General features: G+C 41.6%; 3 protein-coding genes across 4 annotated transcripts; 1 reads left to right on the top strand and 2 right to left on the bottom strand.

The window, feature by feature from the left end:
- Positions 1 to 3,220: 3,220 nt before the first annotated feature.
- LOC134302063 (GTPase IMAP family member 7-like) lies at positions 3,221 to 4,769 on the bottom strand. Its single transcript, XM_062987077.1, has 2 exons — positions 4,514 to 4,769; positions 3,221 to 4,149 (listed from the first exon to the last, which is right to left on the bottom strand). Exons 1-2 carry the CDS (start codon positions 4,767 to 4,769, stop codon positions 3,221 to 3,223), a joined length of 1,185 nt encoding a protein of 394 aa, XP_062843147.1.
- Positions 3,221 to 16,758, bottom strand: LOC134300412 (GTPase IMAP family member 7-like). The gene is made up of 3 exons (XM_062985102.1): positions 16,699 to 16,758; positions 6,439 to 6,510; positions 3,221 to 4,149 (listed from the first exon to the last, which is right to left on the bottom strand). The coding sequence occupies exons 1-3, from the start codon at positions 16,709 to 16,711 to the stop codon at positions 3,221 to 3,223; spliced, it is 1,014 nt and encodes a 337-aa protein (XP_062841172.1). The 5' UTR covers positions 16,712 to 16,758.
- Positions 16,759 to 19,437: 2,679 nt separating this feature from the next.
- On the top strand, positions 19,438 to 24,977 carry LOC134335046 (GTPase IMAP family member 8-like). Of its 2 annotated transcripts, none has more exons than XM_063017425.1 (4): positions 19,438 to 19,536; positions 21,344 to 21,456; positions 21,933 to 22,565; positions 22,641 to 24,977. In XM_063017425.1, the coding sequence occupies exons 3-4, from the start codon at positions 21,983 to 21,985 to the stop codon at positions 23,765 to 23,767; spliced, it is 1,710 nt and encodes a 569-aa protein (XP_062873495.1). In that variant the 5' UTR covers positions 19,438 to 19,536; positions 21,344 to 21,456; positions 21,933 to 21,982; the 3' UTR covers positions 23,768 to 24,977. The 2 variants fall into 2 exon arrangements, with proteins under 2 accessions (XP_062873495.1, XP_062873485.1); XM_063017415.1 differs by having other exon boundaries at positions 21,341 to 21,456.
- The last annotated feature ends 448 nt before the right edge of the window (positions 24,978 to 25,425 follow it).

Here is a 25,425-nt window from a genome sequence, read left to right as displayed (position 1 = left end):
AAGGCAGGTTATTCGAATGCGCTACTCAGACAGCAATTCCATTGACTTGCATTTATCTAGGGATGTCCCGATCCGATCTCAAAGATCTGGATCGGGTCTGATCAAGGCATTTTTTAACTGATTGGTATTGGCAGGTGTCGTAAACGGAGAGTCCAACAGTGAAGTGTAATGTCTGCAATGTGAGTGTTTCACGAGGCGGTAGTAGCAGAGCTGTGTTCATTACTGTAGAATTTTACTATTTATACGGTGTGTGAGTCAAGGATCACACCGGTTTACAAAATTCATTTAACCAAACGATCTACAATTACTACCAATTTGATATGGCACCTAAAAAATAAACACTCAGCTGAATAAACACTCAGGCTGTCCACTAACACGGCAGAGATGCTGATTTTCTTAAAAAAGAACCACTTCATTTTGAGTGTTCTAGTTTTACTACTACAATGCTGCACTAAGTTTGTTTACTTTTATTTTGTAAAAATAAAAGAACATTAAGCAATAGCTTGGATGCAGGCATTTTTTTTCCTACAGCACTTCAGAGCTATTCAGTTGTTAAACATGTACATTGGATTAATTTGAATAACTGTAATGTACTTGAAGTGTGCACTGTGTGAACAGTATTATCCAGTTCTTATCTAGACAATATCTAGAAAATACAAGTATCGATTTGAGACTCGGTATCGGAAGACACTCAAAATTGATGACTCGGATCGGGACTGGGAACCAAAAAAATGATGGGACAACTCTACATTTAGCCATTCAAACCAATGGAATGAGGTGGCACAGCAGGCTAACATGTCAATATAACATCTCCCTTCGTGTACCGAAAATTGTTTCATTTGCTGACAAGCCTGAACTGGCAAATAAAAACACTCGTACAAGTTTATACAAGTTAAACATCAATAATCATTTATTTACATTTAAAAATAACTCTTAATTTCTCTGCAGTCAGCCATGTTTTTTTTTTTTTTTCTGTGACAGAAGACCTGCTGCAATGAATGCTGGGATTGCCAAAAGTCATACTAACATTAAAATTTTAAGATACCTCGGTAGACAACTTATTAAGGCATCTAGGATTTCGAACAGCCTCATTCTCGGGAGCGCATAGGATGAAAAAATGTAGAGAGCTTGCTTTTCCTTTAGGCAAAAAAAAATCACAAAAATATCCTGGACAGCCAAGGGGTTAATTGTGTATGAAGGGATACAAATCAGAACTTGAGATAGTGTTTAATCATAATAAGCTTTTTTTTATTATATAGTTGTACATAGAAATTACATACTTGTCCATGCAGACATGTATTTTCAGTAGAAAAAACTGTAGAGATATTTAGATACACCTACTCAGTAGTTGTCTGTCAGCAATAAGATATTTGTTCTAAAACACTAATTGTATCTAACTTTGTAAATCCTAAATGCACATTTCATTAATTCATTCATTATTTGGTTACTTTCTGTAACCATTTCATCTGTTCTTTATGTGCCACCCATGTAATACTAAGCACAAGTACAGTACAGTAACAACTTTCAGTAATATGTCTACTTGTTTTTGTACATTTATTTATTTTTACTAACTCTTTAGTCATAGTAGGGTCATAGTAGATTCAGTGCCAGAAACACTATGCATAACAACAGAATGCACATTTACTCACTCACCTACACCTAGTGGCAATTTAAATGAATCAATGGATCAAATGCATGATAAGAGTACCTAGAGACATCCAACACACAGACAGTCACTAAGGACTTGAATAGAACCCAGGTCCTGAGCTGTTCTGCCCCATTGTTTATACATCATTATATAATAGTTCCCTCAAATGTTTGAGTTTGGCACTGGATACAGTTTGGCAAATACAGTTTGTGTTTATTATATTTAATAAATAAAGTTGCACAGCAAGTTGGATGCAAAAGGTACACTGTGTGGCCTAAATTATCACGAGCATGACGCACACCCATTTCAAAACCATGGGTATTAATACGGTAGCATCATCATCCTCTTTTTCAAGGCAATGAGAGTCTTTACTCTTCTGAACTTTCTACAATTTCTACAAAATGATTCTAGCAACAGTTTCTCTTTATGTACCTGAATGTTTGGAGGGTGGCATGAGAGGAACTTGCTTACCGGCAAGGTTTAAACCTCTTAAAGCTGTCCTCCTGATCAATCGTTTCCTCCCACCTTCCAAACACAAGCCTACAACACATTCAAAATTCTGCAGCCAGGGTCCTCAGTCATGTAAATCCTTCTGCTCATATTAATTCCATTCTTAGGCGACTACACTGGCTACCAGTTGCCTCTCACATTAAATAAAATATAATCCTTACAACATACAAAGCTTTTCACAGACTCGCCCATCTATATATCATGGATCTCATTATCCCGGACCGCCCATCTCGACCTCTGACTGTCCTTCTCTGTCCTCATTCAAATCTCAATTAAAATCGTACCTGTTCTCCTTGCATTTTTTCTTTAGATGTTTGTGATTCTTTGTTGTGTTACGCCATAATTGTAAAGCGTCCCTGGGTTCTTGAAAGGCGCTATATAAATTGAACGTTTCTACCTCCTTGTTTCTACCCTCACTGTCCATTTTACCATAAAAGCATGTTGTAGTTCTACAATTACTCACTGTAGTTTATATGTTTCTCTGCATGCTTTGTTAGCCCCCTTTAATGCTGTTCTTCAATGGTCAGGACCCCCACAGGACCACCACAGAGCAGGTATTATTTAGGTGGCCACAGATGAAGGTATAGAAGATGACTGACTCAAACAGCAGCAATAGATGAGCGATCGTCTCTGACTTTACATCTACAAGGTGGACCGACTAGGTAGGAGTGTCTAATAGAGTGGACAGTGAGTGGACACAGTATTTAAAAACTCCAGCAGCGCTGCCGTGTCTGATCCACTCATACCAGCACAACACACACTAACACACCACCACCATGTCAGTTTCACTGCAGTGCTGAGAATCATCCACCACTTAAATAATACCTGCTCTGTGGTGGTCCTGTGGAGGACCTGACCAAATGTATTACGTTTCCATATGTTATGTTTTTTAATTAATTTAATGCTAGAATATTTTCTGCTATTGATATTAATATTCCTCATATTTTTGCCTATTTGTGCATCTTCACAGAAAACTGATTTGATTGGAAATGCCCTTACAAACACACTGTTGGGAACGCTCTTTTGTGGTAAACATAAAAAAATGCTACATAAAAATCCACATTATTCCAGGATTAAGCTTTTGATTTTCCCTAAAACCTGCATCATGATCTTCTCATTGATCTCAGTTTCTTCTGCTTCCTGTCTTGCTGCGCTGAACTTGTCATCATAATATCGTTTATACTCGATCAGTCTCCGCTCGTTCAGCCTGACCAGACCCTCCAGCTCTTTGATTTTCTTTTCTTTTTGTTGATCAGACTCTTGAAGTGCATCGATGGTCTCCTGCAGTTTCCTTTTGTCCTCCTGAAACTTCATCTCCAGCTGAATCTGCTGCTCTCTTAATTTCTGCTCATAGAACTTCTTCAGCTCGTCCTCCTTCATCCTGAGCTCCTGTTCCACATCTTGGTACATGTCAGTAGTGAAATGCTGCTCCTGATTTGCAGAAACCATGTTGTCTACCTTTTCCAGGAACTCCAGAACCTGCATGCGGTCGTTCATTTGTGTATTGTCAAAGACGTGATACCTGTTACCACACCTACTAATGAGATCTTTGAGGTCCTTGTTTGCTCTGCTGAGGTATTCCTCCATTGAACTGTCCAGTTCATCACCTCTGGTGAACAGTATTGTAGTGTACTTGACTGATTCTTCACCAAAAATGGCTCGGATCTTCTCTACTGACTGATTCTCCTCCTTGGTGAATGGACCAAGAGAGATTACCAGGATGATGGCGTGAGGTCCCGGCGCAGTCATGTTTATGCACTTACTGATCTCCTTTTTTAGTTCAGTTTCAGACATATCTGTGTCAAACAAACCAGGAGTGTCCACCAGAATGATCTCACGTCCAGCCACTTCTCCAGTTTCCTTCCAGCACTCTTTGGTAACGGATGATGCGCTTTTGGCAGCTCCAAAGCACTTCCTGCCCAGGATGGTGTTTCCTGATGAACTTTTACCAGCTCCAGTCTTCCCCACCAGCACCATCCTCCTCATGCACACTGTAATAATGGTACAATACGTGAAATATAAAGGTTATCTGTGCCATACTAATATGTTGTTTTTTCCTACACATCTACTGTGTCATGAGGTCTAACACACTTTGTACCAATTCTGGATATTTTTGTAGTGTAACTCCAAGTTAATCTATACACTACTCACATAAAGTTAGGGGTATTTGGCTTTCTGATTAAATTTATGGACAACGTAAAAAGTTTCATTATGTCATGAAAGTAGGGCATTTAAGTAGAGGCATGCAATGGTGATTTCCTCATCTCAAACAATTTACTGAAACAAAAGCCAACAACAGTGGTGGGTAAACCCCAACAAATAATGTCAATGTCTCAATAACTTAATAACAACGACGTCTCATGCTGTTCACAAGTCGACTTATTGTCTGCTGAGGCATGGCATCCCACTCTTCTTGAAGGGCGGCCCTCAGGTCATTGAGGTTCTGGGGTACAGAGTTACGAGCCTCTACACGGCGACTCAGCTGATCCCATAGGTTTTCTATAGGATTCAGGTCTGGAGAAAGTGCAGGCCACTCCATTTGTGGTACCCCAGTCTCCAGCAGCCATTCCCTAATGATGTGACCTTGATGAGCTGGAGCATTGTCATCCATGGAGGACTGTTTAAATACCAATTCTAATTGAACCAGGAAATGTATTGGTTGATTCATGGATCAAACACCTGTTGTGAATTTTGCCATTAAGCTCCTTGTTAAAGAACAGCAATTTGTCCAAAAAGTACTGAAACATTGAACAGTTGGACATGTGCATTCAAAAGTTTAGAGGAGGTCACATTAAGTTCACCTGTAAAGGTTAGAATGCATTTTAGGTTCATCCTGAAATATCATCTGAAAGCCAGATATCCCTAACTTTTTGTGAGTAGTGTATATACAGTGCTGTGAAAAAGTATTTGCCCCTTACAGATTTTTTTGGTTTTTGCTTTTTTGTCATACTTTTTTCAAAAACATTTTTCAGATTATCAAACAAATTTCAAACCTGAGTAAATACAAAATGCATTTTTTCAATGGTGATTTCATTTATTAAGGGAAAAAAGCTATCAAAACCAATCTGGCCCTATGTGAAAAAGTAATTGCCCCCTAAACCTAATAACTGCTTGTGCCACCCTTGGCAGCAACAGCTGCAATCAAGCATTTGCAGTAACTGGCGATGAGTCTTTCACATCTCTGTGGAGGAATTTTGAACTCTTCTTTGCAGAATTGTTTTAATTCAGCCACATTGGAGGGTTTTCGAGCATGAACGGCCTGTTTAAAATCATGCCACAGCATCTCAATCGGATTCAAGTCTGGACTTTGACTAGGCCACTCCAAATTCTTCATTTTTTTTTTTCTTTTTTTTTTTTTTTTTAAAGGTATGTAGACAAATAGATGGACTACAGTCAGTAATTGTAGAACTACAAAGTGCTTCTATATGGTAAGTGGAGCTGATAAAATGGACAGTGAGTGTAGAAACAAGGAGGTGGTTTTAATGTTATGGCTGATCGGTGTATATGTGTAGAACCCTAATAAAATATTTACTATTTATTATTATAAATTATTTATAAAAAAGTTATTTAATATTTATTAAACTTCAATACACTTATGGGTTGATCAATCGTGTCTCTTCAGTAAAGTTTGTTCAAAAGTTTTAAAACGTTGTCCTCCCTGTTTGGACAATGATGAAGCAGGACTCACCCTTATCTGTAAGTTAGATATTTTAATTGTTTGTTTAATGAATTGAAAAATTGAGTCAATTGATTTATTAAGCCTGTTCATGGCCAGAATGTTTTCATAATAATCTCAAGGTTGACTCCTTATTTGCCAGCTGCTTATTCGATTTGGAATCTAAAAATGTCCTCTCTCTGTCTGGTTACCGCGCCTTTTCAATGACAGTGGTTTCTGGTGAACGCAGCCAATGGGAAGTACAGTCCTCCCACAATCATGTGATGGAAACCTAAAGCTCACTCATGTATTTTTTCCTTCATTCTTTTTTAGGCCGGTCCAATTGGTTCTTGTAAATTGGTCTGTGTGCCCCCACTCCCTTCTTTTAGAGAAGTCATAAATCTAGGTGTCATTCTAAGATGATAAGTCATTTCAGACTGAAGGAGACCTGTTAATGCCTGTGGAAATACTCATATAAAGTGAAAAGATACAATTAAAATATATAATATAAAATAAATTTATTATTATTACTAGCACTTTGATGTTTGATGACAATTCTAAAAAGTCACCAAACTTTATGGGTCCGTTTTTCAGGCAAATAGCAGAATAGCACAGTGTTTCTTACTGTTTGGACGATCTTTATCCGGACTGTGTCTTCCTGATGGTTTTGGCTTCTCTGGGCCCCCATCTTTCACCCCTTGGGAAATATAAAAAAATAAACAATGGTTTAAACCAGTTATACAAATATACACAGATTTACCGGTGTTCTGTCCATTAATCCTACTTACCTGTTTCGACTCTTTAAGTGAAATGCTTATTATTCCGTGCTATGATAAGGTATACACTATATTGCCAAAAGTATTCGCTTACCCATCCAAATCACCCATCCAATTCAGGTGTTCCAATCACTTCCATGGCCACAAGTGTATAAAACCAAGCACCCAGATATGCAGACTGCTTCTACAAACATTAGTGAACGAACGGGTCGCTCAGTGAATTCCAGCATGGTACCGTGATGCCACCTGTGCAACAAGTCCAAATTATAACAAAGTGGAAGCGATTGGGAACGACAGCAACTCAGCCACCAAGTGGTACCACGTACAATCAGCAGGTCAGTGGACGCTGAGGAACATAGAGCGCAGAGGTCACCAACTTTCTGCAGAGTCAATCGCTACAGACATCCAAACTTCATGTGGCCTTCAGATCAGCTCAAGAACAGTGTGTAGAGCTTCATGGAATGGGTTTCCATGGCCGAGTAGCTAGGGCTGTCGCGCTAACCGCAATTTTGAAATATCGCGGTATAGACCAGCCAACCGCAGGGCATGCCAAGCAACCGCATCACCGCGATATTCACGTTTTTTTCTTTCTTTCTTCTCTTTTTTTTTTTTTCATTGTTGCAGGGTCCATCTTGTTTTTCGCTTACATCGGACGTAATAAATGTTAAATAAATTCATAATGAAAATGAGCTAAGAGCGTCATTTTCCCGCAACCTGTTCGCATCCGTTGCTGCTGAGTGTCAGACTTTGTGTTTTAAAATGTAAACAATCGCAACAAGAATTATAGGCAAGTTCATTAATGATTAAATTAAATTCACACTCAATAAATACTTGTAATTTAGACTATATTTAAACAGCCTTGGCGTACTAAAACACTTAATGACGGTTAATATGGCATTGCAGCCTGCAGATACTCTCTTGCTGGCTTGCTGGGATGATTTAAATGTATTTTTTCGTTGAATAAAAATGTATTGAAACGAATAATAACTTGAAATGTAGTATATATTGTTATGTTAATTATACCTACTAAATAGATAGTTAATAGTGGCGCGATAACCATGCTAGATCTCCTCTGATCTCTAAAGTCGCATGCAGGTACAGTACACGTGTATTAGTGCAACGAGCACCATCAGAGAGAGTTTTAGTGCCGAGGGGAACATCACTACCCCACTCAGATCCTCTCTAAACCACATCAGATGAACGTGTTGGTTTTTCTAGCGCGCATGAACGCAGGTTTAAACTCTTACAGACTTTATTCTTTATTCTATTTTTTTTTTTACCATATTTTGATTAGATGTGCATTTAAAATATTTATCCTAAACACTTTTTTTTGTTTCACAGTGTATATCTAGCCTAGGCTAGAAGCTAAATTTTAACCTTTTTTTTAATAGAGAAAAGACGCGCATCCCTGCTCTGTTCTGTATTTAACAATAAACACGCATTTCATTGGTCTTAAAGCTGTCTCATCTTTGTCATTATAAAGCAATAATATAGCATAACAATAAAGCTTGTTTATATAGCTCTAAAAACCAGATAAATTAAGTAATTTTCAAAAACACAAAAAATGGCGATATAACCGCATACCGCGATATTGAGACAGGCTGAATATCGCAAGGGGAAATTCTTTCACCGCGACAGCCCTACGAGTAGCTGCATCCAACTCTTACATGACCAAGCGCAGTGATGTAAAGTGGTGTAAAGCACGCTGCCACTGGACTTAGAGTAGTGGAGACATGTTCTCTGGAGTGATGAATCACGCTTCTCTGTCTGGCAATTCGATGGACGAGTCTGGGTTTGGCGGTTGCCAGGAGAACGGTACTTGTCTGACTGCATTGTGCCGAGTATAAAGTTTCGTGGAGGGGGACTGTGGTGTGGGGTTGTTTTTCAGGAGTTGGGCTCGGCCCCTTAGTTCCAGTGAAAGGAACTCTTGATGCTTCAGCATACCAATAAATTTTGGACAATTTTATGCTCCCAACTTTGTGGAAACAGTTTGGGGATGGTCCCTTCCTGTTCCAACATGACTGCACACCAGTACACAAGCTGCATAAAGACGTGGATGAGCCAGTTTGGTGTGGAAGAACTTGACTGGGCTGCACAGAGTCCTGACCTCAACCTGATAGAACACCTTTGGGATGAATTAGAGCGGAGACTGTGAGCCAGGCCTTCTCATCCAACATCAGTGTCTGACCTCACAAATGTGCTTCTGGAAGACAAACACACTCCTAAACCTTGTGGAAAGCATTTGAAGCTGTTATAGCTGCAAAAGGTGGTGGCATCATATTAAACCTTATGTATTAATAACGGGAGTCACTCAAGTTCATATGTGTGTGAAGGCAGGCGAGCGAATACTTTTGGCAATATAGTGTATATCTATTGAAATGTGCTACTTATTGTTATGAGGCAGAAAGGACCCAAGGTGCAGATTCTTTAAAAAAATTAATTTTATTTATTTTATGAAATAAAAGACAAAGTAAAAGACAAAACCAGAACAAAAAGCAGTCGGGAGAACCCCGATTGCGCCGCAGGTTCCGCAGGCAACTGAAACAGTAAAAAGAAAAAAATGATAAATGAAAGCGAGGCGCGAACCCTGATCGCTCCGATGCTGGGCGTCCGCGCTACCGTCTCGCCAACCGGGGGATGAGAACTGCCCAGGCAAACGCGCTTAAGAGGCGCTGTGGAACTGAAAAGAATAAATACAAAAATAATAAATGAACGCGAGGCGCGAACCCCGGTCGCTCCGATGCTGGGCGTTCGCGCTACAGTTTCGCTACTCGGAGGATAACAACAGCCCAGGCAAATGCGCTTAAGAGGCGCTGGGGGGCTGAAAAAGAAAAAGAAAAAAAAATGAATGAGAACGAGGCGCGAACCCCGATCGCTCCGATGCTGGGCGTTCGCGCTACAGTCTCGCCCACTAGAGGTTAGAGAGCTACAAGGCACAAAGAACAGATAAGCGTCTGGACCAAGCGTGGCACCAGACGCTGAAGTCCTGCTATTAGCAACAGGGGAGCTTAGCACAAAGCTATAAACAAACGGGCAGCGCGAGGGCTGAGCATAATCGCACCACTTTCCCTAAGATGAAAGAAATGAAAGGACTATACCTCAGCAAAGCGCTTTACAATCCCGAACGACATAAACCACCGTTCGGGCTACCGTCTTTCCCTGTCAAAATGGGAGCGAGAGGACGTTCTCGCCACCGGGCTTACACAGGCCAACACAAACAAAGGTGCGACCCCCGCTGCTGCACACTGGCAGATTAAATAAGCCAGGTGCAGCTGCAGGCAATCGCCCTAATCAGCCGCTCTCCTACTAGAGGCCTTGCTGGGTTTGGGTCTGTAACGCCTCCTTCGCCGGGAACCCGGGGTAAGTTCACCAGCTACCGCAGGCACCCTAACAGTACCCCCCCCCCTAGGGACAGCTCCCGAGGTCCCAAGACCCGCTGCTTGGTTCCTACGGAACTCGCGGATCAGTTCAGGGTCCAGGATCTGACGAGCCGGTACCCATGAACGCTCCTCGGGGCCGTAACCCTCCCAATCCACCAAGTATTGGGTGCTACCCTGCACCTTCCTGCTACTCAGGAGGCGACGCACCGTAAAGGCAGGGGCACCCTGGATGATACGAGGGGCGGGGGGTTGTGGGGGGGGTCTAACTCCTCCGCACATAAATGGTCGGAGTTGTGAGACATGAAAGGTTGGATGCACTTTCATTTTGGGAGGAAGCTCCAACCTATAGGTCACCGGGTTTATCCGCCTGACCACCTTAAACGGACCAACGTATCTGGGTGCCAACTTGTGTGGGGCACCTCTGACGGGGAGATTCCTCGTCGAGACGAGGACACGTTGACCCGGCCGGAAAGTGAGAGCCGGTTGCCGCCTGCGGTCAGCATTGCGCTTCATGGAGCGCTGGGTGGCCAAAAGGACCCTCCTTGCTTTGCGCCAGGCGGCGCGGCAGCGGCGGATATGAAGCTGTACCGTCGGGACCGCCACTTGCTGCTCCTGCTCTGGAAAGAGCGGAGGAGGGTACCCGAACTGAGCTTCAAACGGTGACATACCCAAAGCCGAGTGATGCAGGGTATTGTGGGCGAACTCAGCCCACAACAACTTATCGGCCCATGCTGCCGGATTCCCTGCAGTTAAACACCTGAGCATCTTGCTCAGGTCCTGAATTAACCTCTCCGACTGCCCGTTGGACTCAGGATGGTAGCCTGAGGATAAGCTAGCCGTAGCGCCAATAAGTTGGCAAAAGGCCCGCCAACACTGGCTCACAAACTGCGGGCCCCGATCCGACACAATGTCAGAGGGGACCCCATGTGCTCTTACCACATGTTGCAGGATGATCTGAGCCGTGTCATTGGCGGATGGCAGCTTGGGCAGTGGAACGAATATACAAGATTTGGTGAACCGGTCTACGATTACCAGCACCGCCGTGAATCCCCTGGACTTTGGCAAACCTGTCACAAAGTCCAGAGCAATATGGGACCACGGTCTAGAGGGTACTGGCAACGGGTGGAGAAGCCCACGTGGGCGCTCTCTGGTGCTCTTATTCAAAGCGCACACAGGGCAGGCACGGACAAAGTCACGTACCTGATTCTCCATCCCCGGCCACCAAAATCTTCGGCGCAACAGAACCAGGGACTTAGTCGCGCCTGGGTGCGCCGCAAAAGGGGATGCATGGCCCCACTCAAATACCTGACGGCGAACTGTAGAGGGGACATACAGTCGATCAGGAGGTCCCCCACCGGGGTCCGGCTCTGCCCGTTGGGCATCCCGGATGACCTTAGATATTCCCCAGGTCACTGGGGCCGCAATCTGGGTCGAAGGGAGAATGGGATCAGGCTCTGTCTCCGGTCTGGTCGGCTCCCACTGTCTCGACAGGGCATCCGGCTTACCATTTTTGGAGCCCGGCCGATAGGACAGCGTGAAATGGAAGCGTCCGAAAAATAGAGACCACCGAGCCTGACGTGAGTTCATCCTCTTCGCTTGTTGGATGAACGACAGATTCTTGTGGTCTGTCCAAACAAGGAAGGGATGTTTAGCTCCCTCGAGCCAGTGGCGCCACTCGTCAAGGGCCAACTTGATGGCCAAAAGTTCCCTGTCTCCAACCGGGTAATTCCGCTCGGCTGGAGTCAGGCGATGCGAGAAGAAGGCACAAGGGTGTAGCTTCTTCTCAGGGCCCGCTCTTTGGGACAAAATTGCCCCAACCCCGACCTCAGAGGCATCCACTTCGACAACGAAGGGTTCCTCAGGATCGGGCAACTGCAAAACCGGTGCAGTGGTCAACAGAGACTTAAGCCTGTCAAAGGCTTGTTGGGCCGGCACCGACCATTTAAAAGGCCCCTTGCCAGTAAGGGCCGTCAAGGGAGCGGCGACTGTACTAAAGTTCTGAATAAATCGCCGGAAGAAATTTGCAAAGCCCAGAAACCTTTGCACTTGGCGGACAGAACTTGGAGTAGGCCAACTCTCCACAGACTGGATCTTAGCCGGATCCATGCGCAGGGCGCCCTGTGACACGATAAACCCCAGGAATGACACTGATGGGGCGTGGAATACGGACTTCTCCAGCTTGACGAATAAACAATGATCGTACAATAGCTGGAGAACCCGTCGGACGTGCCCTATATGCTCGTCAATGGATCGACTAAAGATCAAAATGTCGTCTAGATATACATAGACGAAACGATCAAGGGTCTCCCGTAGGACCTCATTGATAAACCGTTGGAAGACCGCCGGTGCGTTCATCAGCCCAAAAGGCATCACAAAATATTCATAGTGGCCAGTGGGTGTGAGGAACGCGGTCTTCCACTCGTCCCCCTGCCTGATCCGAATCAGGTTGTACGCGCTGCGTAAGTCAAGTTTGGTAAAAACAGTGGCTCGCTGGAGGGCTTCGAAAGCCGTGGCCATCAGCGGCAGCGGGTACCGATCCTTGATCGTAATGGCATTAAGACCGCGATAGTCGACACAGGGGCGCAAACCGCCGTCCTTCTTTGCTACAAAGAAAAACCCCGCCCCGGCCGGGGAGGAAGAAGGACGGATGAACCCCTGTTTAAGTGCCTCACGCACGTACTCCTCCATAGCGACCTTCTCCGGACCGGAGAGTGAGAAAAGGCGCCCCCTAGGAGGAGAAGTGCCGGGCAACAAGTTGATGGCGCAGTCGAACGGTCTATGGGGGGGCAAGTCCTGCGCCCTGGACTTGCTAAAAACCTCTTGCAGGTCATGGTACACGGCTGGTATCTGGGCCAGGTCCGGGAGCTCCATCTTAGGGTCCAACGATGCGGCAGTCGTACCCGCCTGAAGGAGGCAAGCATCCCGGCACCGAGTTCCCCAGATGAAGATCGAACCGGTGGCCCAGTCGATCTGAGGGTTGTGCTTGGTCAACCAGGAGTAGCCCAACACCACCTGGAGGTGAGGAACACAAGTCACCATAAATGTGATGTGTTCCTCGTGGCTGCCTAGACGCAACGTAAGAGGTTGGGTCTGGTGCGTGATGGGGCTACCCCTAACCGCCCTGCCATCAACGGCATAAACCGAGATGGGGGTCGGTAGGGGTTGAACCTCGATCCCCAAGCCGCGTACCAAGTTGATGTCAATAAAATTTTCTACGGCCCCAGAGTCCACACAGACCTTTAGGTTGGTGTCCCCTGAACCCCAACGCAGCTGGGCCTGTAGGAACAAGCCATGGCGGAGGATGTTTAAACGGCTCACTCCCAACTCCCCGAATCGAGAGTGGCCTACTCGTTTAACCGCCTCCGTGAACGAGGAGGAAGGCTCGAAGACGGAGGTGCAGTCGCTCGAGTGGAACCCAACTGCATGGGTTCAGGATCAGGAGACACCGGTCTGGACGAACCCTGAGGCCCGGAAAAAGAGGGTCGAACACCTCGCTCCTGCATTCGCTGGCGGAGGCGAGTGTCGATGGAGGTGGCCAGTGAGTAAAAGGCGCTAAGAGTGGTGGGGAGGTCACGAGTGGCCAACTCGTCCTTGATGTTCTCCCCAAGGCCCCGGTGAAAAATGGCGGTTAACGCCCCCTCGCCCCAACCGCATTCAGCGGCTAGGGTGCGAAATTCAATGACATAATCCGCCACCGGCCGATGGCCCTGTGTGAGTTCAAGTAGCCTAGGCCCTGCTTCCCGCCCTCCAGAGGGGTGAAAGAAGGTGTCTTTGAGGGCACCCCTAAACGCACCCTCAGAAGAACACTCGGGAGCGTTCTGCTCCCAGAGCGCAGTGGCCCACTCCAAGGCTCGGCCTGTTAAAAGAGAAATAATAAAGGCCACCTTGGAGCGTTCTGTGGGGAAGCGTGATGGCTGTAACTCGAAGGCCAACGAGCACTGTAGGAGAAACCCACGGCACTTTTTGGCCTCTCCTGAAAATCGCTCGGGGGGCGGAATAGGGGTCTCGCCCCCCAGGGAATTTCCGGGGGGGCCAGGAAGATGGCCATGATGGCTTGGGCCGGTCTCAGTAGCCGGCACACGCAGGTAAAGATCGCCTACCCGCTGTGCCAGCTCTGTGAGCGCTAGCTCATGCCGGCCCAAAGCCACCCCCTGGTGGCGCAAGATGTCAGTTACCGGGGAGGAATCTGCGGGGTCCATATTACTGGTCGCACCTTTCTGTTATGAGGCAGAAAGGACCCAAGGTGCAGATTCTTTAAAAAAATTAATTTTATTTATTTTATGAAATAAAAGACAAAGTAAAAGACAAAACCAGAACAAAAAGCAGTCGGGAGAACCCCGATTGCGCCGCAGGTTCCGCAGGCAACTGAAACAGTAAAAAGAAAAAAATGATAAATGAAAGCGAGGCGCGAACCCTGATCGCTCCGATGCTGGGCGTCCGCGCTACCGTCTCGCCAACCGGGGGATGAGAACTGCCCAGGCAAACGCGCTTAAGAGGCGCTGTGGAACTGAAAAGAATAAATACAAAAATAATAAATGAACGCGAGGCGCGAACCCCGGTCGCTCCGATGCTGGGCATTCGCGCTACAGTTTCGCTACTCGGAGGATAACAACAGCCCAGGCAAATGCGCTTAAGAGGCGCTGGGGGGCTGAAAAAGAAAAAGAAAAAAAAATGAATGAGAGCGAGGCGCGAACCCCGATCGCTCCGATGCTGGGCGTTCGCGCTACAGTCTCGCCCACTAGAGGTTAGAGAGCTACAAGGCACAAAGAACAGATAAGCGTCTGGACCAAGCGTGGCACCAGACGCTGAAGTCCTGCTATTAGCAACAGGGGAGCTTAGCACAAAGCTATAAACAAACGGGCAGCGCGAGGGCTGAGCATAATCGCACCACTTTCCCTAAGATGAAAGAAATGAAAGGACTATACCTCAGCAAAGCGCTTTACAATCCCGAACGACATAAACCACCGTTCGGGCTACCGTCTTTCCCTGTCAAAATGGGAGCGAGAGGACGTTCTCGCCACCGGGCTTACACAGGCCAACACAAACAAAGGTGCGACCCCCGCTGCTGCACACTGGCAGATTAAATAAGCCAGGTGCAGCTGCAGGCAATCGCCCTAATCAGCCGCTCTCCTACTAGAGGCCTTGCTGGGTTTGGGTCTGTAACGCCTCCTTCGCCGGGAACCCGGGGTAAGTTCACCAGCTACCGCAGGCACCCTAACACTTATAGTGTATAATAAGATTTCACATCCATCAAGATGTGCTACCACTAGTTATAATAAAATACACATCTATCAAGATGTGCTACCACTAGTTATAATAAAGTCCACATCTATCAGGATGTGCTACCACTAGTTATAATAAAATACACATCTATCAGGATGTGCTACCACTAGTTTTAATAAAATCCACATCTATCAGGATGTGCTACCACTAGTTTTAATAAAATCCACATCTATCAAGATGTGCTACCACTAGTTATAATAAAATACACATCTATCAGGATGTTCTACCACTAGGTATAATAAAATACACATCTATCAGGATGTGCTACCACTAGGTATAATAAAATACACATCTATCAGGATGTGCTACCAACTAGTTATAATAAAATACACATCTATCAGGATGTGCTACCACTAGTTATAATAAAATACACATCTATCAAGATGTGCTACCACTAGTTATAATAAAATACACAATCAGGATGTGCTACCACTAGGTATAATAAAATACACATCTATCAAGATGTGCTACCACTAGTTATAATAAAATACACATCTATCAGGATGTGCTACCACTAGGTATAATAAAATACACATCTATCAGGATGTGCTACCACTAGTTATAATAAAATACACATCTATCAAGATGTGCTACCAACTAGTTTTAATAAAATACACATCTATCAGGATGTGCTACCACTAGTTATAATAAAATACATATCTATCAGCATGTGCTACCATTAGGTATAATAAAATACACATTTATCAGGATGTGCTACCACTGGTTATAATAAAATACACATCTGTCAGGATGTGCTACCACTAGTTATAATAAAATACACATCTATCAGGATGTGCTACCACTAGGTATAATAAAATACACATTTATCAGGATGTGCTACCACTAGGTATAATAAAATACACATCTATCAGGATGTGCTACCACTAGTTATAATAAAATACACATTTATCAGGATGTGCTACCACTAGTTATAATAAAATACACATCTATCAGGATGTGCTACCTATAATAAGATACACTTCTATTGATATTTGCTACCTATAGTTTATAACTAGAAACAGATCCATCGAGATGTGCTGCCTATAGTCTACTAAGAATAACTCTATAAAACTTACAAGTATTTACTATAAATCTGCACTAAGGCAGGACAAATCAAATCAACAGAACACCGGTTTGATTTCCACCTGATAGATTCTGCACGTTATGTGTAACAGTCAAACCAAACAATGAGAGTATCGATTAATAAAACACAATCAAACATCTCAAACACTAAACAAGTAAAACAGTTTAACAATAGAACATTCTTATACGTGTTCATCATTATTTGGAGCTAAAAATCAGTGTTTTTACTCGGGCAGGTTCGGCTGAAACCGAAAGTAAAATCGTGACCTAATATTTTATTTATTAAGAGTAATTTATAGACGTATTAATGAATAAAACGTGTTCAATTGGTGTTTAAACGTTATTCAGGCTTAATTACTTTACCTGGAAGCGACATGTTCGGTTATTATTGAGAGGAAGAATCGACGCCCTGCTGCAGTCAGTTGAAACGGAAGTAAAACACGGCTACACACGTTCAAGCAGGGTTGCCAGATTGCAACAGTGGTTTCCAGCCAAATACCTTCTCAAAATCCGCCAAATATGCATGAAAAACCACACAGAATAAGCAGATAATGTTTAGCATTTCAAAAATAATAAACCACTAGTTAAACCACCATGACCTACAGATCAATATCTTAAAATGTACAGATCAGTCATTATAAATGATAAAGGACAAATTATTTTTGCTTGCATGTCTTTGAAGGAGCCTACCAAGTTTTAACATACATTATTTATGATAGAACACACAACCCTTTTCAAGTAAATAAGAATAAACTTAACAAAAGCCTATTCCGTTGCCATATCAATCACTGTATTAATGGGCGTGGTGACGGTGTCTTTTGGACCAGAATAACCGATCAGTCAAACTTTTAACTATACGGATTGGATGTAGGACTGATAGATATTGCAAAAAAGAAAAAAAAAATCTAGATGATTTTCAAATTCATCAACGATTCTTGATTCCAATTGTAATTTTTTGTGTTCTTGTATAATGAAACTGAAAAAAAGACTACATTTTCTTTTTTTGCATTTGAGTTTAAAAGACTGCAGAAGTGCAAAAATAGTAACTGCACTACCTATAATTATAACAATAACAATATTACAATAATTAAAACAAAATAGAAATCTTAATTAACTATATTTCTTTTTAAGAACAGCTCACAAACAACTTTTACTTTAAATAATGTGCAGAAAAACCTCCTTACATTAGGAAAAGTGCAAAACCACAATGCTCTTTACAGGTTTCTTAAAAGGAACACAAGCCTGTGTACTGTTTCCACCAATGAAGTGAGTCTGTATCAGTATCTACACTGGGGGACATCGAGTAAGCAGTCAGATTTTGTCCTCTTGTGACTGGGGAGAGGATGGAGAGGGCTCGGTCTCCTTCTAACAATATGGACTACAATTCCCAGCTCCCATGGACTCTCACATGACTATCACATGTCCTCAGTCGCTGGTGTTTTGATTCAGTTCAGCTGTGTTCAATTCCATGAATCTTATATAAACTCTTCTGTTTGAGTCCCCTTGTGAAATATTGCCGATTGTGTTTGCGCTCCTTATTTCTGAATCTAGTCGTTACCGCGTACGACCCTTGTTGTTTTCCGTTTACTGTTTTAACTGTATTGGTTTTCTGCCTGTCTGTTTATCCTCTGGTTTTGGACTTTGACCTGATTCAGTTTCAACCTCGTGATATGTTGGTATTTTAATTAAAATATAAAGTATGTAAACAATCGCGATTGTCACATTTCTAACATCGGGTGAAAACGTTGATTCGAATTAATCGTGAAAATTGCCCAGCCCTAGTTTTTTTTTAAATTTATTTTAAGCTGCTAAAATGATTACAAACCAGCCTAAATTTTCCCCACCAATTTACAACAAAATCCGCCCAATTTAGAGGAAAACCACCCAATCTGGCAACACTGCATTCAGGGTACACCTGGAGTTTTAGAGTTAACAGAATCAGATTTATTGGCCAAGTATGTGGATACACACAAGAAATGTGGTCCCCAGTGATGGTATCTCTCCATTATAAATCCAGTATACAAGCAAACATTAAACACAAAAATATACTAACTATAAATTATATAAAAAATATACAGGAATACAGATAAAGACAGTTAGCAGCATGTGGAATTCTCACTTATTTTATTTTTTAATTTTGGCCATATTCCAATCATTTATGCTGTTCTATTTAACATACATAAAGCACTTTGATTTGTGTATATAAAATGTACTTTATTAATTAACTTTGCTAATGTTGTCTAAGTATTTTATGTAATCATTCAATCGAATGATTTTTTTTGTAAGACCAAGATTATGAATATTGTTTAAATTAAAAACGTATTTAGCACAGGTTGTGCTCTTTTGCAGGCTGTGCACAGCATCCACATATTAGTAAACATCATCACCAAACGGTCATCCATGTTATTCATGTCCTAATATGCAGTAAGAAAACGGGGGGAAAAAAAGAATATGGGTAAATCAGTGTATTGGGATACGTGACCAACATGGATTGTCTGTTCTGTTCTGCAGAGAGAGTTTAAGGTAAAAAATTTTTTTTTTGTAATGAAAACGTTGGTATGATGTTTTGGCATGGACGATCAAGTTACAGAGACTGTAAACTTGTGTGTTTGCTGATGCATTATTTGTTTATTAGGATTTTAATGTCATGTTTTACAATTTGGTTACATTCATGACATGAACAGTAGTTACTCATTACACAAGATTAATCAGTTCACAAGGTTACATCAAACACAGTCATGGACAATTTAGTGTCTCCAATTCACCTCGTACGTCTTTGGACTGTAAGAGGAAACCGGAGCACCCGGAGGAAACCCACACAAAAATGCCACACGTGGGGATCAAACCCAGTGTGTGTGTGTGTGTGTGTCATTTGTTGAGGGGGGCCCAAAATAATTTTTTTGCACAGGGGCCCATGAGCTCCTTGTTATGCCACTGCAATGAAGAGAACAGGGAGTCACAAAGAGCAGGGGAGCAGCAGAGGGTTAAACTTAGTGAGGATGATGACATCACTGAGCAAACCAATGAACAGACAGAGGCAGTAAAAAAACAGATAAAAAAAACACCAGCAGGAGCTGATCTGTTCAGCGCTTCAGCAGGCAGCATAACAGTGGGAGGGTTTAACATTCGTGTAAAAACGAAAGCACTATCAAACACAGAGAGTACATTTGATCTTCGCTTTTATAAATATCTTCTTATAAGGTAAGCTTCAACATTTCATCATCTTTGGTTATTTTGTGTAAATAGTAAATAGAAAAATCGCGAAAAAAAACCTGCAAGAAACAACGATTAGAAAAACATACAAACAAAAACGCTCCGAATTTCATCTGCGTCACACAGAGGCGCAGACTTCCTGTTTCAAGAAAAGATAAAAAACTAAGAAATAGAAATGTTGTTTCATGTTTGAAATGTGGTAATATTATCATCGTATTAAAAACTATTGATATTAATTTGTTTATGACCCGAGTCAGGATGATTTATTTAATTCAGTGTAATATCCATCAGGTATTCTGTTCTTTCTTTGGAAAAACTAACATTTAATATTTAGTACATTTAAAGCCAAATTTCATGGGCACATCAATCATAGATATGACCAGAAATAAAAATTATTTTGACCAATATTAAGCTCAAGTAAACTGAAGTTTGTTGCATGTAAACTCCTGGGCAAATGTGCAGCACAGATGTTTGGAGAAAACCCTTTTTTGAACACACAGACTTGTTAGTTTTATTTAAAAAAAAATTTGTATTAATTTATCTTTGTGTACAATTTATCTAAGTCAGGGGTGTCAAACTCAAGGCCCGCAGGCCAGATCCGACCCGCCACGTCATTTTCTGTGGCCCGCGAGAGCTTAAACGACTGAATGATTGTTGTGATGGTTCGAGTCGTTACTGAGACGCGCTTATAATTTATTGAGTTCACTTATCATTTATTGCGCCTTTAAGTGGCAACTGTTGACATCGTAGTCATGGCAACTAACTTTGACCTTCGCTGAGAAGCCATGTGACTTTTACGGCAAAAGAACGCGGGGTAGCGTAGTCAGTAATGTAAACAATAATAAATTATCTTGCAGTATAATACCAAAGCATCCTCTGTACGTAGTGGCGTTTATATTCTCAGTTGTTTGTAAATGTTTAGTGAGTATATCACAGCGTTTTATTTACAACTTTACCGTAATTAAATACAATCGTTAGCGTTACTATAGCAATTTGTATTTTTACACAAAATGCTAACTCGTTAATGTTATTTTACGTTTGGTTAAATCTCATATTGTACCAGATGTAACACTTGACTACAGCTGTGTGCTTTTACTGTATTAGGTTCTTTATTGTTTTTATTGTTTGTATTTTTACTTCATTTTGATGCACACAGTGTATCACACAGCTGGGGAGCAAATAAACCGACTGTATTCTGAAGGGAGCTGTCTGTCTGTCCACCTGAGAAAGGGGGATAAACTATTAGTAAGGGTTGAACAATTGTCTTAAAATACACAGTAAAATCCTACATAAACTGCATCTCTCAAAATGCCTAATTTTGTGACCTGCAAAGTGACACATCTCACTAGTAGATGATGTTAAGAAATATTTACACATAATCCCAAAATGTACAAGAAGATAAGTAAGAAAATTAAGCAGAAAAAGGGAATGTAATGAAAGTGAATACAAGTTTGTGCTTCAGGAAGAGAAACCAGTAGCGTCTCTTGTGTTATGAGGCCGTGTCTGTGGTAAAGGAGGACAATATAATGCAGAATTCAGCCTCCAAGAAAAACAACAGACTGCAATAACAGCAGGATACGTTACAATCGGCCCTTTGAGGGCCACCATAATGCTGATGTGGCCCTCGGTGAAAATGAGTTTGACACCCCTGATCTAAGTAAATTTGGCTGTTTTCTGATATGAAATGACTGTTTACTGTCAAGCAGCTCCACACTGATGCAAAAGAGTTTCACTTGGTGAATAATTCAAGAGATTCTATATAAATGATCTGTTCATCTGTTTAATGCTTCAGCAGGTTTCAGCACGCAGCATATCTGTGGGAGGGTTTAACATTTGTGTAAAAACGAAAGCACCAGCAAACACAGAGATTACATTTGATCTTTGCTTTTATAAATATCTTCTTATCAGGTAAGCTTCAACATTTCATTATCTCTGGTTATTTTTTGTAAACAGTAAATAAAAAAAATTTGAATAAAAAAACCTGCAAGTAAAAGCGATTAGAAAAACATACAAATGCTCCAAATTTCATCTGTCACAGAGATCAAACCATTTTATTAATTTCTTTTTTGTGTAAAAGAAAACTACTCAAGTTAATTTGGCATTTTCTCCTTCAACAATTTATTGCACCAAGAAGCAGTGATTAGCAAATGGTGGCAGCAAGTCTCTTTATTTTCTTATTTCATGTTCCTAAACTGTTGTTAAGAGTATAATCTGTTAATACAACTGTCGCCAACTTGTCAGTTTGTAACATTTAATAATGATTAACCTGACAACCTTCAAACAAATTGTTCTATTTAACACTTTTGATTATACACATCCAGTCATATTGAACCTTCAGTTCAAGTACTGTGTGTGTGTGTGTGTGTGTGTGTGTGTGAGATCAGTCTTTTCTCCACAGCTGTAGTCTGCTTTAGAAATCGGCTGCCCCACTGAAATGGGTGTTAAAATCAAGAAACCACATATCAGTTTTGTCCTGTTTGGAAAAACAGGTTCAGGAAAAAGTGCCGCAGGAAACACAATACTGGGACGAAGAGCTTTTACATCATTTAAGAGTGCCACATCTGTGACCCAAGATGTTCAGAAAGAATGTGACACTGTATGTGGACTCCCGGTCACTGTTTATGATACTCCAGGATTCTGTGACACAGAACTGAGTGATGAACAGATCAGACAGAAATGTCAGAATGTTCTCAGCTCATGTGAATCAGAATTCTGTTCGTATCTTCTGGTCATCAAGGCAGACAGATTCACTGCAGAAGAGAGAAGAACTGTGGAGCAGATTGAGGATCTCTTAGGAGAAGATCGTCTGAAGAAAACCTGGATCCTCTTCACCAGGGGAGATGAACTGGAGGACGATAAACAGACAATAGAGAAATTCATCAGTAGGACAGACGCTCTGAAGAAGCTGGTGCAGAAATATGAGGACAGATACCACGTCTTCAACAACAAGATGACAGAGTCACTTAAACAAGTGAACGATCTGATTAAAAAAGTTGTACAGAAATTTCTGAAATTAGGTGAGTTATTCTTCAGTTTAATAAGATGTTTCAAAGTTTTTGTCATTAAGTTGACCTCATATGTTCATCAAACAGCAACACATCTACGCAGAAAAAAAGAGAAAATCACATCAAACAGCAGTGGCAACAGATCGGACAGAAGAATCGTCATGCTTGGGAAAACTGGTGCTGGCAAGAGTGCAACAGGAAACACCATCCTGGGAAAGAAATGTTTCAAATCAAAATTGAGTTCAAAATCTGTAACCAGGAAGAGTGAAGCTTATAGTGGACGTGTTGGTGACAAGAATGTGACGGTGATTGATACTCCAGGGTTCTTTGATACTTCTGTGTTAAATAAAGAGTTAGTGACAGAGATAGGAAGAAGTATCTGTTTATCCAGTCCAGGACCTCACGCTTTTCTCATGGTTCTCAAAATAAGTGACAGATTCACAGAACATGAAGAGGTAATAATTGAGAAAACTGAAATGTTATTTGGAGATGAAGTGGCAAAATATACAATCATTCTATTCACTTATGGAGATCAGTTATATGATGATGAAAATGAAAACAATGTAAAGAATTTCATTAATGAGAATGAATCTTTAAAAAAGTTTGTAGAGAAGTGTGGAGGTGGATATCACGTCTTCAACAACAGAGATAAAAATAACAGAGAGCAGGTCAGTGAGCTGTTAGAGAAGATCGACAGAATGGTGGAGAATGAAGGGAGCTGCTACTCAAATGAGATGTTTGAGGAAGCAGCCAGACTTAAAAGAAAGGAAGAAGAGAGAAAGATGCAGGAGGAAGAAGAGCAAAGGCAAAGAGAACAAAAACAAAGACAAGAAGAAATTGAAAATGCAAAGAGAGAGACAGAAGCAAGAATTAAACAGGAAAAACAAGAGGAAATTAAAAATATAAAGAGAGAGACCGAAGCAAGGGTTACACAGACACAAAAAGAAATAAATATATTAAGATCACAGGTAGAAGAGGCTCAAAACAAAACTCCTGAAAAACCTGAAAGTGGATTCAGTCAGTTCATGAGAAAGTATGGGGCATATATTTTTATTGGTGGAGTTGCACTTCTGGTTGTTGGTGTACCTGTTGCTTGTTGTGCTGCTGGTGCTGCTGCTGCTTTAGGTGGTGTTGCTGCTGTTATTGGCACCGCTATGTGTGTTGGTGCTGTTGTTTATGCTGACAAACCGAAAAAGAGAGAAAAAGAGGAATAGCAGAAGATTATAAATCATTGTGGTTTTTTTCTCAGACCTTGTCAAAAGATCACTGTTCCATGTACTCTGTAATGAATGCAGTAAATCTAACTTTTTATATGAACAACTTTATTCAGTAACTAATGGTGTTAAATGGCATTATAGGACTTAACTATTCTACCAGATAAATGGTTTTGGATGCAGTATGTATATTACAGTGGCAGTAAAAGCTCAGTGGTTAAGGTACTGGACTCAGTCACTGTTGTAAATCACTTTGGATAAAAGTGTCTGCTAAGTCAGTGGTCCCCAACCACCGAGCCGTGTACCGGTATCTAGTCATTTATTACCGGGCCACACAGAAAGAATAAATAATTAGAGATGCTACAAGAGCAATTACATTTCCAAAACTCTTTGAATGTTGCTGTCCCTAATCACCACCATGTGGAAGCAGCGTCTCATTGCAGATTCACACTGATTTTCTGTTTTATAGTGCGGAAAATTATATCTTATATGAAAATGGTCCAGTTAGGGACCGCTGTGCTAAACCCTCAATAAAAGGGTGAAAGAATTTATATTTCTGATTATCTTTTTGATGAGATGTTGTTTAGAACTTGAATGCTAAGCTACCACTGTCCTGGTTAACCTGTGCAGGTAGATACACTGCAGATGGTGGACATGAAAAGTTATGTAATGTTGTAAATACCATGATAGATTGTGTGTTTGCTTAGTGCAGCTATTGCATCATTCAAGCAGTAGCCTAGTGGTTAAAGTACTGGACTAGTAAGCAGAAGGTTACTGGTTACTGTATTTTTTTGATGCACTCACAGTTGACACTTGCATAATCTGCACACTGACTACTGATAACACATTCACATCGGCAAAAGTATGTGGACATCTACCCTAAATATTAAGTTTAGGTATTTTAACCGCACCCATTGCTAACAGGTGTATAAAAGGTCATTTTTGTGGCAACATGTTTTTGGCATAGAGTCAGGAATTTTTCGTTCAACATCCTTGCCTGACCTCACAAATGCTCAAATTATTACAAAAAATTCCAACAGAAGAAAGCTGTAATATCTGCCATTTTGAAATGAGATGTCCAACAAAGCCATGTTCAGGTGTCCACATACTTTTGGCAATTTACTGTATAAATTAGAAACACAGACATTTATAATCACCCTGCATGCTGTGTAAAGAACACCTACTCTAATAAAAGAAAATCTGAAGGTAAGTGTCTGAGTCAGTGCATCAATGACTGACATGTTACTCATTATTCATAACTATCATTCATTTTTCATTCATTCATTCATTCATTTTTTTTCCTTTTTCAACATTTCTACATCCATGTTGTTTATACATTCATATTTGTACTAACCGAAAAGGTGTAGTCTGAAGCTTTAGCTTATTTTGACTACCCTTTTTAATACTTATACAATTTTTTCATTTCTGTTTATAAGCAACACAAATAATTATCAAAAAGAGAAATATATATATATATATATATATATATACAGTGTATCACAAAAGTGAGTACACCCCTCACATTTCTGCAGATATTTAAGTATATCTTTTCATGGGACAACACTGACAAAATGACACTTTGACACAATGAAAAGTAGTCTGTGTGCAGCTTATATAACAGTGTAAATTTATTCTTCCCTCAAAATAACTCAATATAC

This window comes from Trichomycterus rosablanca, chromosome 2, assembly GCF_030014385.1.
Source record: "Trichomycterus rosablanca isolate fTriRos1 chromosome 2, fTriRos1.hap1, whole genome shotgun sequence".
Classification (NCBI taxonomy): domain Eukaryota; kingdom Metazoa; phylum Chordata; class Actinopteri; order Siluriformes; family Trichomycteridae; genus Trichomycterus; species Trichomycterus rosablanca.
Note: the sequence above shows the minus strand (reverse complement) of the source record. Positions and strands in the feature narration are given on the sequence as shown.